This window comes from Brachyistius frenatus, unplaced genomic scaffold, assembly GCF_029030835.1.
Source record: "Brachyistius frenatus isolate BFR_SWC_R1_liver_20210118 unplaced genomic scaffold, ASM2903083v1 Contig_418, whole genome shotgun sequence".
In the NCBI taxonomy this organism is placed as follows: Eukaryota; Metazoa; Chordata; class Actinopteri; family Embiotocidae; genus Brachyistius; species Brachyistius frenatus.
The window spans coordinates 1-13,216 of record NW_027211017.1 but is presented as its reverse complement, the minus strand read 5'-3'; the positions used below and the strand labels follow the sequence as shown (position 1 = coordinate 13,216).

The following is a 13,216-nucleotide window of genomic DNA, read 5'->3' as shown; positions in this document are numbered from 1 at the left end:
GTGACGACCCTCTACCCTCCTCCTGCACCCCCCCTCCCCCCCTGTACCTTCATGACATGACCCCACTTTGGAAAAGAGTGAAAACCTGTTAAAATAATAAATCAAATAAAAACAGCCCTCTTCTGCTCCCCGTCCTGTCCCAGCTGTCCCTCAGGACCGCGCGCCGCGTCCCGTCTCCATAATTTGTCCACGTTCCAAACCTGTCTGTTCCCGCATTGACGTCAAAGCGGCAGGCTGGAGGTATAAAACCAGCGGACCTCCTTGTCTCAACCCAACCCGACGTCTCAGCGGACCCACACGAAGTTCAAGCTGCAGCATCTGGAGAGAAGAACGTGAGTACTTGAAGCTTTTTTATTATTATTATTATTATTATTATTATTATTATTTTTGTATTATTAATCAGGGTGAAGTTCTGCTTGAAGTGGTCAAGAGAAATCTCGGAGGATGGAAAATAACAGCACGGTCATCATCCTGATTGGAGATCGTCTTGTATATCCAATTAAAAAAACAAACAGCTAATTCTAATTATGTTTTATCATTTTTATATATTTTTTGTCTTTAAAGTTAAATTTTTTTGTCTTTTTTTTTTATCGTGCTAGATTGAAATATCACAATTCTGTGGCTTTCGAGGTGGTTATATAACTTCACTTTCTTTTATCTTAAGATTCGCGGACTAAAATTAAGTTTATAGAACGATGAAGTTTTAGATGCATAAAGTCTGAAAGTGCAGATAAAAGTTTTGCGCAACAAAAAAAGTTGCAAAACCTGCGTTTGATCTTCTTGATTTTTTTTTTCCCGTGATGAACCGTCTGATTGTCTTCTTAACGGACTCCTCTGCTTGCAGGACATGAAGCCAGCCCCCCTGCTCCTTCTCCTCTCCTCGGTCCTCCTCTCAGCGCACCTCCGCCCCGCCGCCGGCAGACCGCGCATGTTCCCCGGCTGGCTGGATGGCAGCAGCGGCCGCCTCCAGACGGAGCAACTGGACGAGGTGCTCCTCAAAGCGGCTGCCGCCGCCGGGGACGCCGCCGCCGCCTCGGACCTCCTGGGCGACAACATCCTGAGGTTCCTCCAGCGGAGGGACCCGGACCGCCTCCGCCCGCTCCCGCCTGAGGAAGGCGACGAGGAGGAGGAGGAGGAGCAGGTGAGGACCGCGGTGCAGCTGCTGAAGCGCAGCGAAGATCCGCCGCTGTCCATCGACCTGACCTTCCACCTGCTGAGGAATATGATCCAAATGGCCAAGATGGAGAGCCAGAGGCAGCAGGCGCAGTTCAACCGCAAAGTGCTCGACGAGGTGGGCAGGTAAAAAAAAAAAAAAAAAAAAAAAAAATAAAAAAAACAGCCAGGACGCTGTTTCAGCATCTAGACCTCTGACAATTTAGTTTCTGTTCGTGCGCCATGCCGCCCTCTCCAAACCATTTTACGCACAGATTGGTGCCAATTTTACGCATCGAAGCAACCGCCAGTAAATATGTAAATGTTTGTGTTATTTAAAGACTTTGGGGGGGAGGGAGGGGGGAAGTGGGGGGACTTCTCAGAACCATCTCACCCACAAACACACAACCTCCGAAAAGTGGACTTTTTTTTTTTCTGGACTGGTGTCAAAAAAAAAAAAAAAAGGAAAACTGTCCGACATCATCATGACTGGCTGAAGTATCGGACGCAGTAGTTCTTTATCATTTGTGAAGTTGCTTTCCTGGTTTATGTGAATGTGTTGTAAATGTTCCGATAAGCAGAGGAATGACTTCAGTGTTTATCGACCCCACTGAGAAGTCATTTGGATTTCAGTTTGACTTTGATTCCCGAGCAGAACCTGTTTCCTCTCAGCACACCGGACGAACTGAAAGTTGATGATGTGGCAGATTCATATTTACTCCTTTTTAGTGGCCGCAAACAAATAATACTGAGTATTGACAGGATCTTTGGCTGCAGAAAAACTTCCATCAGTGAAGACAAACGTTTCCCTTCCATGTCATGAATGTGCAAAATTAATTCAACACAGAATCTCCCGTCTTGAATTAACTTATATTAGAGGAATTGTATAAATCAATACAAATAAATATTATTATACTTAAAGTTGGATTATCTCTGATTTATTTGAGGCAAACAATAAATTTGGACGCGGCGCAGAAGCTGCAGAAAACAAGATCTGACGCCGTTTCTTTGGGTTTCTTTATGTGTTTTGAAGCCCGCAGTTCAGTTTCCGGTGAATGAACCGTTTTTGTTAAAGAATCAAGATGGCCGCCTCTCCGTCGCCGCACCTCCCGGTCGAACTCGACGGACGGCCGCGTCGTCTTTCACCGTCACCGTACGGTATCGACTGTATCGACTGTATCGACTGTAGCATGCTAACCTACAACAAACAACAACAACAAAAAATAGGAAAAAAAAAAAGAGCTTTATTTGACTGTAAACATTCATGTCTGATCACATCTGTCTTTGTTTTAGCAGAAGAAAGAACAAAAAGCTTTTTGCCGTTTATATTTTGTAATAAAAAAGTTTAAAGTAAAAAAAAAACACAAAAAAACAACAACATTGTTTTTGATTCTGTTATTGTACCGATGATGAATGTGTTGATGGATTATAAAATACAGATGTTTGTGACGGTCTTCGTGGTTTTGAAGTGTCGTCGAGTGTTTTAACAGCTGATCGAGACCGAAAATGAAAAAAAAAAAAAAAAAAAATACCTCAAAGCTTCGAACGAAAGTAATTCAGAAATTCATGTTCCTCAGAGGATGATCCCTTCTGACTGTGGTGAACCCCGCGACCTTTCACCTAGCGCCACTATTTAGGTCGGCTTGCTTTTTTTTTTCTTTTTTTTTTAGCTCAACTTGTTTCTGTTTTTGGCCGTTTTGCTTCTTTTGTTTTGGTCCTGTGTCCCTCGTGGTCGTTCTGTTTCTCTTTCTGGAACATTTTTAAAGACCGACCTTCAAACTCCTCAACAATCAGGCCCTTATCGATCTCAATGACCTCCGTGAAGTTTCCCCTAACGACGCCCGCCGCACAAGCTTTTACATTTACGTTCAGCTTTTTACATTCAGCTGCGACTTCAGACCAAAACAAAGAAAGCAGCGTTTTGGGGAGTTCTGTTTTCGGCCCTCGAAAACTAAACCTTTAATCCACGTGTTTAGAAAATAAATGAGATGACGTGACTGTCGATCCGCTGTTGAGCTGGAGGACATTAATAAATGTGCTCATAAATTTGACGGAAGTGACAGTTGATGGTGTCCGAGCTGTTGAACGGGATAAAAAAAAAAAAAAAGAGAGAATAGAAACAAACAGAAGTCCAAACGTCCTCTGGATCCTTTGTTTCTATGAGTCAGTCCAAACTGTGGGTGTGTTGGTGACTCTTCTGCCTGTGTGTGTGTGTGTGTGTGTGTGTGTGTGTGTGTGTGTGTGTGTGTGTGTGTGTGTGTGTGTGTGTGTGTGTTTCAGCTCCCTCGTTGTGCTAAACAAACGCCATCACACATCTTCGTGTAGATCAGAGCGGTCGTCGTCCTTTAAATTCCATTAATCAGCGGACGTCAGAAGACGAGTGTTTCAGCCACAAACGCGAGGTGACGCAAAACCGTGTGACAGCTCGTGGCAGAGATTTCTATTTTACTCCTGTCGCGTGAAAACGTACAACTTATCGCAAATTATCAGCAGTGTGTTACCAGATTGGCAGCACGTGTTGCTCGTAAACTGGTATATATATCGTAGGGCGTTAATGGTTTCGCTCCCGGACGTGCGAGCTACACGTGCGGACTAACGCATCCTCATACCGTCACGGATGCCGGATTTTGAACTGTGCGCCGATTCCACGCTGGGTGGTCCCTCTCCCCTTTAGCCCGGAGGACCCGGCGTCCACGATTTTCAGCAAAGGAATCTCAACTTTTGAGTCGTCAGACCACGGGACAGTTTTCCATCTTAAATGAGCTCGGGGTCGAGAGAAGGCGGCCGCGTTTCTGGATCGTGTTTATTTACAGTTTCTTCGTTGACGAGCTGCGTAATCAGACGACGGTTTTTCTCAAGTGTTCCTGAGCCCGTGCGGTGATTTCCACGACAGAATTGTTGCCACCTCCTTTAATTCTTCAATTCAATTCTTCAAATACTTATGTACTTTTACCTAAGCAGGATTTCTTCATATAATGGCAACGTTTTTACTGCTGTATTTTGGTACTTTTACCCAAGTAAAGAATCGTAACATCTTTCGCACCATCACACGTATACGTACACAACAGCTTCAAATCCAGCTCACATTTGTCCAGAAAAAAACCCAAAAAAACAAAACACCGAGAAGCAAATCATTTGCCAAACAACCGTCACTAAAACGCTTATCTGCCCACTCTTCCATTTCTACATCCTGCTCGCTGCGATTGTCTTTCTCATGCAATTCTCTATTTTCAACACAAACAATGAGCAGATTGTTTCCGTGTGCGGGTTTAAGGGTTTGAAAAACCAACACGCTAACTCTCCGTGTCAAGAGTTTAAACAACAATATCGGTCTCGTCGACTTTAATCTACGTAACAATTTAAATGAGTTACCAAACGGTCAAAACTCCTCTGAGAGCTTTAATCCCGAAGGAAGACGCCGATGAAGGGAATCTTTTTACTTCCACCTCCCACAACACAGAACGCAGTGCTAAATCCACTGCATACGTTTCCTGTGAGTTATACACGGACAGATATATTTACACACAATGCACTGTTCTTTTTTGTGATTTTTTTTTTTCCCCTACTGAACAAAAGGCAACAATGTGGGAGGCAAGAAAAGAAAAAGTGGCCGAGTCAATCCTGCATCATCTGGAACCAACAGATGGGAAAGCGTTACATTAAATGATGATGATTTCATGTCGTCTTTTGTCCTCTGAGGATTATGGTAAACATCTATTTGTGTCCCGTGCAGGGACCTCGAGTACGGAACAACAGCAGCAAACAAACAAACAAAAAAAGAAAAGAAGATGAATATCGTGAGATCCGTGTCATCGCCATCAGCCCACACGTCCGAACAATCAGCGGCGGTGACTCTCCGAACGTTGCTCGGTGTCCCTGCGCTCCGGCAGGGAGGAGGATGCCCGTTGGTTTTTTTCTTTTTTTTAATGACTGAATCAGCATAAAAAAACAACAACAACACGGTGATGCTTCCTGAGTTGGATAAGAGAGGTGGTGGGGGGGGGGTTCTCCACACTGCAGCTCGCCTGGTTGTTGTTTTTTGTTTTTATGTAAGTGGTCTTGTTAGAGATGATTTCACACATACCATCACTGCAATTCATCAGCAGAGCAACAAGAACATCCACGAACAAGCTCTGACACACTTTCACTGCTTCTTCTTTCTTTTTTTTTTTTTTGCATGTTTAGAAACTCCCAGTGTGTCTGTACTTTAGATATACAGTATGAAGTGCATGCTTTTAAGATATGTACATGAACTTCACTTCCTGTCTATCCTGATCAAAAACATATATCTATCTATATATATATATATATATAGATAGATATATAAAACAATGAAACGACTTTATGGTTTTGAGCAGAGGCCTCCTTTATTGGACAGAAGAGAAACAAATCTTTCTTCAAATATTAATGTCACGAGCTTAGAAAGTAAAAATTTAAAAGGAATCGAACCGCAAACAAAAGTCACGAGAAATCACAGCGTACAAACGTTTAAACATTCAGCTCAAAGTCTTTCTGTTCTTGATTTATCACCTTTTTTTTTTTTTCCCCTTCCAGATCACTTTAAGTTGAAGAGCCTCAGAGATTCAGAGATGCTCAGTTCAGAGGACCGGAAGCTTTTTCTAACGCACAAACTGAACAGCAGCAGATTCAAACCAACACAAAGACAGATTTATTTCACTATTCTGACTTTGTTAAATTAATAAAGTTATTTTCATTTGCTGCTAGTCGGCTTCATGCACCCCACAATATGTAAAGTAAGTGATAAAGTGAGTTTTAAAGATTATATTAGTTCTAACTTCAGGTGACACTCAAAGACGCTGATACAAAGACGTACAAAATTACCAACCATACAAGTTAAGAAATTATTAGAAAATGTCATTTGGCTTTTTTTTATTTAGAAACTAGAATTTAACTGCAGGTTTTCTTGAAAGAAGTTTATGAATAAAAGTCTGATTTTTGTATTTGCTGTAACCGCCGTTTCTGTTTCTAAGATGGTGTTCGGTGTCCGATGTGAACGATCTCCATGGCAACTGAGGAAAACTCCGATCGCTGATGAAGACCACGAGACGGACTCCAAATTCTTCAGAAAAAGTAAGCGGACGTTCAGATTTTAAGATTCTTTTCGTCAGATTTGTAGATTTGATTCTCACCACGTCTGAGCAAAAAAACAAAGTTTACATTTTTATTCCAATTAATAGATTTTTTTTTTTAGTTTTGGCACAGTGTGGAAAAACGTGCGATTCGATTAGATAGTGACGGAAGCTGTCGGCATTTCCAGCATGTGTGAGTCAAACACACTCGCTGACAACGAAAGAAATGTCGTCATATTATTTTACTTTAAACTTGTAAAATTTTATTTAATTAATTTAATTAATCGCCAATGTTTTTTGCCGACACTGGTACTTTTTCTTTTACAGTTTTCACAATATGTAAAAGGATAATAGTGATTCTTGAGTTAAAAAAAAAAAAAAAGAAGTTATATCTTGAGTTTATGCAAAGTATTCAAAAGTAAATCTTAATTTAATATAATGTCATCCAGTCCTACCAAAATGTAAAGACAGTTCTATAACTCAAGGGAAGTTTTATTTATATACCATATTTATTCACAGCAGGAGACGACTGCACAACAAACAGAATGAAAACACATCAGATAGACAGTGAAAATTTAAATAGAAATTGAGCCTAATCTGGAAATACCGGTAAAAATAAAGGTTTTCAGTTGTTATTTGAACACTTGACGACTTCATCTGAAGGACGAGGCCGTTTCCAAAGTTTCGGCGCTGCTCCGTCGGCCCTCAGAGTCGGTCTGGATTTATACGGACCGCTGAAAGCTGCTGGTCCAATGACCTGAGCAAGTACCGAGGTTTACAGGGGAGCAACAGGTGAGGCAGATAAAACAATGAACGTTTATAAAGTAAGTAAGAATACCGGGATTCAGGACTGAACTGAAAATGAAAAGAAAAATCTTCCCGGATTGGTCCCCGCAGCGTCAACGTCACAAAGTAGCTTCCATCGTCCAATGCGAGTCCAGTTTCGTTGGCGCGTTGGAAAAGCAAAATCAAACACACCGCAAAGCCGATTCGTCACTACGGGTCGACATCCGGAGTCTTCAGCGACCAACACCTCGTGTCTCTCGGACTCAATATCTGGATCCAAAGTCATATTCGGACTCTTCCTCGAGATCCTCTTCGTCGTCCCCGACACCTGGAAAACACGAACACACAAACGAGGACACGAAGACTCAAACCTCATTCGGCAGAAGAATTTTTCAATATTTAAAAAAAAAAGAAAAGATCTTAAAATCTCGTGTTCTTTCACAGGAAGATGTCCTGAAACAGAACGTGTTCGAACTTCACGTTCGCGTCGTTCCCACCGGAGCAGAAGTCGATGTTCCTCAGCAGATCAGCGAGCTCGTCGGTATCGATGACCAAGTGGCTCAAACTTTCGTAACCGAGCTCCAGACGCTCCGTGTCAGAGGCCTTCGCCATGGCGGCCATTCTGTCGATAAACGCGCAGATTTCAAAATAAGAGTCCGGCGTTTGAGCTGCAAAGGTTTGCATGCTTTTATTTTGTGGAATGTATTTGACAGCAGTAAAGAACAGTTTATCAGAGTCCGGATTCAACGACCAGTTAAGGACGGGTTTTCTGAATTATGACAGATTAATGTACAACTTGTACAAGGTTTTTAAACAAGATAGCTCTAATACAAGTTAAAAAAAAAAAAAGAAATTCAGTCACATTCATGCTGTGGTTTAAGGATGAGTGAAATGTCATTTTGTAAATTTTGAATATACCCGATAAAAAAAAAAAAAAAAAAAAAAGTTTTCTTTTGGAAGTTAAAATAGATTAATTATAAATAATACATTATTGAGGAGTACTCGCTGATATCGAGACAAATATTTTCAGATTTCAAACACTAAAGTCTGCTCAAGTGTACTTAATGAGTTCAGATGAAAAAAATAGGAGGGGAAGGTGGGTGTGTGGGGGGGGGCATACTGTTATAGACACTCTTAGGTAATTCAATTTATTGTATTCACCATATTGACTTTTTCTGAAAAGAAGTTTATAAGTATTGCTGTTAAATAAACACAGTTCAGTAAAAAGTCACATTTTTCCCCCCAGAAATGTTTGAAAGCATTAAGAAGCAGAAAAAGCAACTGTTTGTTAAAGTAACTCAGAATCAGAGCTTCACCACGAACACTTACTTCTCCAGGAGGACTTGGGCGCTCTGCGAGACAGGAAAGAAAAACAAACAACAACAAAAACGTGATCACTTTGTGCGTCGGTCACGTGAGCCAACGACATCTTTTTATCATATTTTAGACGACATGCTATAGTATGACTTTTTGATCATATTTTAGACGACATGCTATAGTATGACTTTTTGATCATATTTTAGACGACATGCTATAGTATGACTTTTTGATCATATTTTAGACGACATGCTACATGCTATAGTATGACTTTTTGATCATATTTTAGAAGACATGCTATAGTATGACTTTTTGATCATATTTTAGACGACATGCTATAGTATGACTTTTTGATCATATTTTAGACGACATGCTATAGTATGACTTTTTGATCATATTTTAGACGACATGCTATAGTATGACTTTTTGATCATATTTTAGACGACATGCTATAGTATGACTTTTTTATCATATTTTAGAAGACATGCTATAGTATGACTTTTTTATCATATTTTAGACGACATGCTATAGTATGACTTTTTGATCATATTTTAGACGACATGCTATAGTATGACTTTTTGATCATATTTTAGACGACATGCTATAGTATGACTTTTTGATCATATTTTAGACGACATGCTATAGTATGACTTTTTGATCATATTTTAGAAGACATGCTATAGTATGACTTTTTGATCATATTTTAGACGACATGCTATAGTATGACTTTTTGATCATATTTTAGAAGACATGCTATAGTATGACTTTTTGATCATATTTTAGACGACATGCTATAGTATGACTTTTTGATCATATTTTAGACGACATGCTATAGTATGACTTTTTGATCATATTTTAGACGACATGCTATAGTATGACTTTTTGATCATATTTTAGACGACATGCTATAGTATGACTTTTTGATCATATTTTAGACGACATGCTATAGTATGACTTTTTGATCATATTTTAGACGACATGCTATAGTATGACTTTTTGATCATATTTTAGACGACATGCTATAGTATGACTTTTTGATCATATTTTAGACGACATGCTATAGTATGACTTTTTGATCATATTTTAGACGACATGCTATAGTATGACTTTTTGATCATATTTTAGACGACATGCTATAGTATGACTTTTTGATCATATTTTAGACGACATGCTATAGTATGACTTTTTTTTATCATATTTTAGACGACATGCTATATATTATGCTATAGTATGACTTTTTGATCATATTTTAGATGACTTTTTGACATGCTATAGTATGACTTTTTGATCATATTTTAGACGACATGCTATAGTATGACTTTTTTATCATATTTTAGACGACATGCTATAGTATGACTTTTTGATCATATTTTAGACGACATGCTATAGTATGACTTTTTGATCATATTTTAGACGACATGCTATAGTATGACTTTTTTATCATATTTTAGAAGACATGCTATAGTATGACTTTTTTTATATCATATTTTAGACGACATGCTATAGTATGACTTTTTGATCATATTTTAGACGACATGCTATAGTATGACTTTTTGATCATATTTTAGAAGACATGCTATAGTATGACTTTTTGATCATATTTTAGACGACATGCTATAGTATGACTTTTTGATCATATTTTAGACGACATGCTATAGTATTTTTTGATCATATTTTAGACATGCTATAGTATGACTTTTTGATCATATTTTAGAAGACATGCTATAGTATGACTTTTTGATCATATTTTAGACGACATGCTATAGTATGACTTTTTGATCATATTTTAGAAGACATGCTATAGTATGACTTTTTTTTTTATCATATTTTAGACGACATGCTATAGTATGACTTTTTGATCATATTTTAGACGACATGCTATAGTATGACTTTTTGATCATATTTTAGAAGACATGCTATAGTATGACTTTTTTTTTTATCATATTTTAGACGACATGCTATAGTATGACTTTTTGATCATATTTTAGACGACATGCTATAGTATGACTTTTTAGACGACATGCTATCATATTTTGGACGACATGTTATAGTATGACTTTTTGATCATATTTTAGACGACATGCTATAGTATGACTTTTTGATCATATTTTAGACGACATGCTATAGTATGACTTTTTGATCATATTTTAGACGACATGCTATAGTATGACTTTTTGATCATATTTTAGACGACATGCTATAGTATGACTTTTTGATCATATTTTAGACGACATGCTATAGTATGACTTTTTGATCATATTTTAGACGACATGCTATAGTATGACTTTTTGATCATATTTTAGAAGACATGCTATAGTATGACTTTTTGATCATATTTTAGACGACATGCTATAGTATGACTTTTTGATCATATTTTAGACGACATGCTATAGTATGACTTTTTGATCATATTTTAGACGACATGCTATAGTATGACTTTTTTATCATATTTTAGACGACATGCTATAGTATGACTTTTTGATCATATTTTAGACGACATGCTATAGTATGACTTTTTGATCATATTTTAGACGACATGCTATAGTATGACTTTTTCATATTTTATCATATTTTATTTTAGACGACATGCTATAGTATGACTTTTTGATCATATTTTAGACGACATGCTATAGTATGACTTTTTGATCATATTTTAGACGACATGCTATAGTATGACTTTTTGATCATATTTTAGACGACATGCTATAGTATGACTTTTTTTATCATATTTTAGACGACATGCTATAGTATGACTTTTTGATCATATTTTTAGACGACATGCTATAGTATGACTTTTTGATCATATTTTAGACGACATGCTATAGTATGACTTTTTGATCATATTTTAGACGACATGCTATAGTATGACTTTTTGATCATATTTTAGACGACATGCTATAGTATGACTTTTTGATCATATTTTAGAAGACATGCTATAGTATGACTTTTTGATCATATTTTAGACGACATGCTATAGTATGACTTTTTCATATTTTATCATATTTATAGTATGACTTTTTGCTATATTTTGACTTTTTAGTATCATATTTTCATATTTTAGACGACATGCTATAGTATGACTTTTTGATCATATTTTAGACGACATGCTATAGTATGACTTTTTGATCATATTTTAGACGACATGCTATAGTATGACTTTTTGATCATATTTTAGACGACATGCTATAGTATGACTTTTTGATCATATTTTAGACGACATGCTATAGTATGACTTTTTTATCATATTTTAGACGACATGCTATAGTATGACTTTTTTATCATATTTTAGACGACATGCTATAGTATGACTTTTTGATCATATTTTAGACGACATGCTATAGTATGACTTTTTGATCATATTTTAGACGACATGCTATAGTATGACTTTTTGATCATATTTTAGACGACATGCTATAGTATGACTTTTTGATCATATTTTAGACGACATGCTATAGTATGACTTTTTGATCATATTTTAGAAGACATGCTATAGTATGACTTTTTGATCATATTTTAGACGACATGCTATAGTATGACTTTTTGATCATATTTTAGACGACATGCTATAGTATGACTTTTTGATCATATTTTAGACGACATGCTATAGTATGACTTTTTGATCATATTTTAGACGACATGCTATAGTATGACTTTTTGATCATATTTTAGACGACATGCTATAGTATGACTTTTTGATCATATTTTAGACGACATGCTATAGTATGACTTTTTGATCATATTTTAGAAGACATGCTATAGTATGACTTTTTGATCATATTTTAGAAGACATGCTATAGTATGACTTTTTGATCATATTTTAGACGACATGCTATAGTATGACTTTTTTATCATATTTTAGACGACATGCTATAGTATGACTTTTTGATCATATTTTAGACGACATGCTATAGTATGACTTTTTGATCATATTTTAGACGACATGCTATAGTATGACTTTTTGATCATATTTTAGACGACATGCTATAGTATGACTTTTTGATCATATTTTAGACGACATGCTATAGTATGACTTTTTGATCATATTTTAGACGACATGCTATAGTATGACTTTTTGATCATATTTTAGACGACATGCTATAGTATGACTTTTTGATCATATTTTAGACGACATGCTATAGTATGACTTTTTGATCATATTTTAGACGACATGCTATAGTATGACTTTTTGATCATATTTTAGACGACATGCTATAGTATGACTTTTTGATCATATTTTAGACGACATGTATATAGTATGACTTAGTATGACTCATATTTTAGACGACATGCTATAGTATGACTTTTTGATCATATTTTAGACGACATGCTATAGTATGACTTTTTGATCATATTTTAGACGACATGCTATAGTATGACTTTTTGATCATATTTTAGACGACATGCTATAGTATGACTTTTTGATCATATTTTAGACGACATGCTATAGTATGACTTTTTGATCATATTTTAGAAGACATGCTATAGTATGACTTTTTGATCATATTTTAGACGACATGCTATAGTATGACTTTTTGATCATATTTTAGACGACATGCTATAGTATGACTTTTTGATCATATTTTAGACGACATGCTATAGTATGACTTTTTGATCATATTTTAGACGACATGCTATAGTATGACTTTTTGATCATATTTTAGACGACATGCTATAGTATGACTTTTTGATCATATTTTAGAAGACATGCTATAGTATGACTTTTTTTTTTATCAGATTTTGGACGACATGCTATAGTATGACTTTTTGATCATATTTTACAAGACATGCTATAGTATGACTTTTTGATCATATTTTAGACGACATGCTATAGTATGACTTTTTGATCATATTTTAGAAGACATGCTATAGTA

General features: G+C 36.6%; 1 protein-coding gene and 1 long non-coding RNA gene across 2 annotated transcripts; one reads left to right on the top strand and one right to left on the bottom strand.

The window, feature by feature from the left end:
• Positions 1-226: 226 nt before the first annotated feature.
• On the top strand, positions 227-1,501 carry uts1 (urotensin 1). The gene is made up of 2 exons (XM_069725344.1): positions 227-332; positions 845-1,501. The coding sequence occupies exon 2, from the start codon at positions 848-850 to the stop codon at positions 1,301-1,303; it is 456 nt and encodes a 151-aa protein (XP_069581445.1). The 5' UTR covers positions 227-332; positions 845-847; the 3' UTR covers positions 1,304-1,501.
• Positions 1,502-5,499: 3,998 nt separating this feature from the next.
• On the bottom strand, positions 5,500-8,381 carry LOC138636949 (uncharacterized). Its single transcript, XR_011312333.1, has 3 exons — positions 8,358-8,381; positions 7,526-7,650; positions 5,500-7,356 (listed from the first exon to the last, which is right to left on the bottom strand). It is a non-coding gene; the product is annotated as an uncharacterized lncRNA (long non-coding RNA).
• Positions 8,382-13,216: the final 4,835 nt, after the last annotated feature.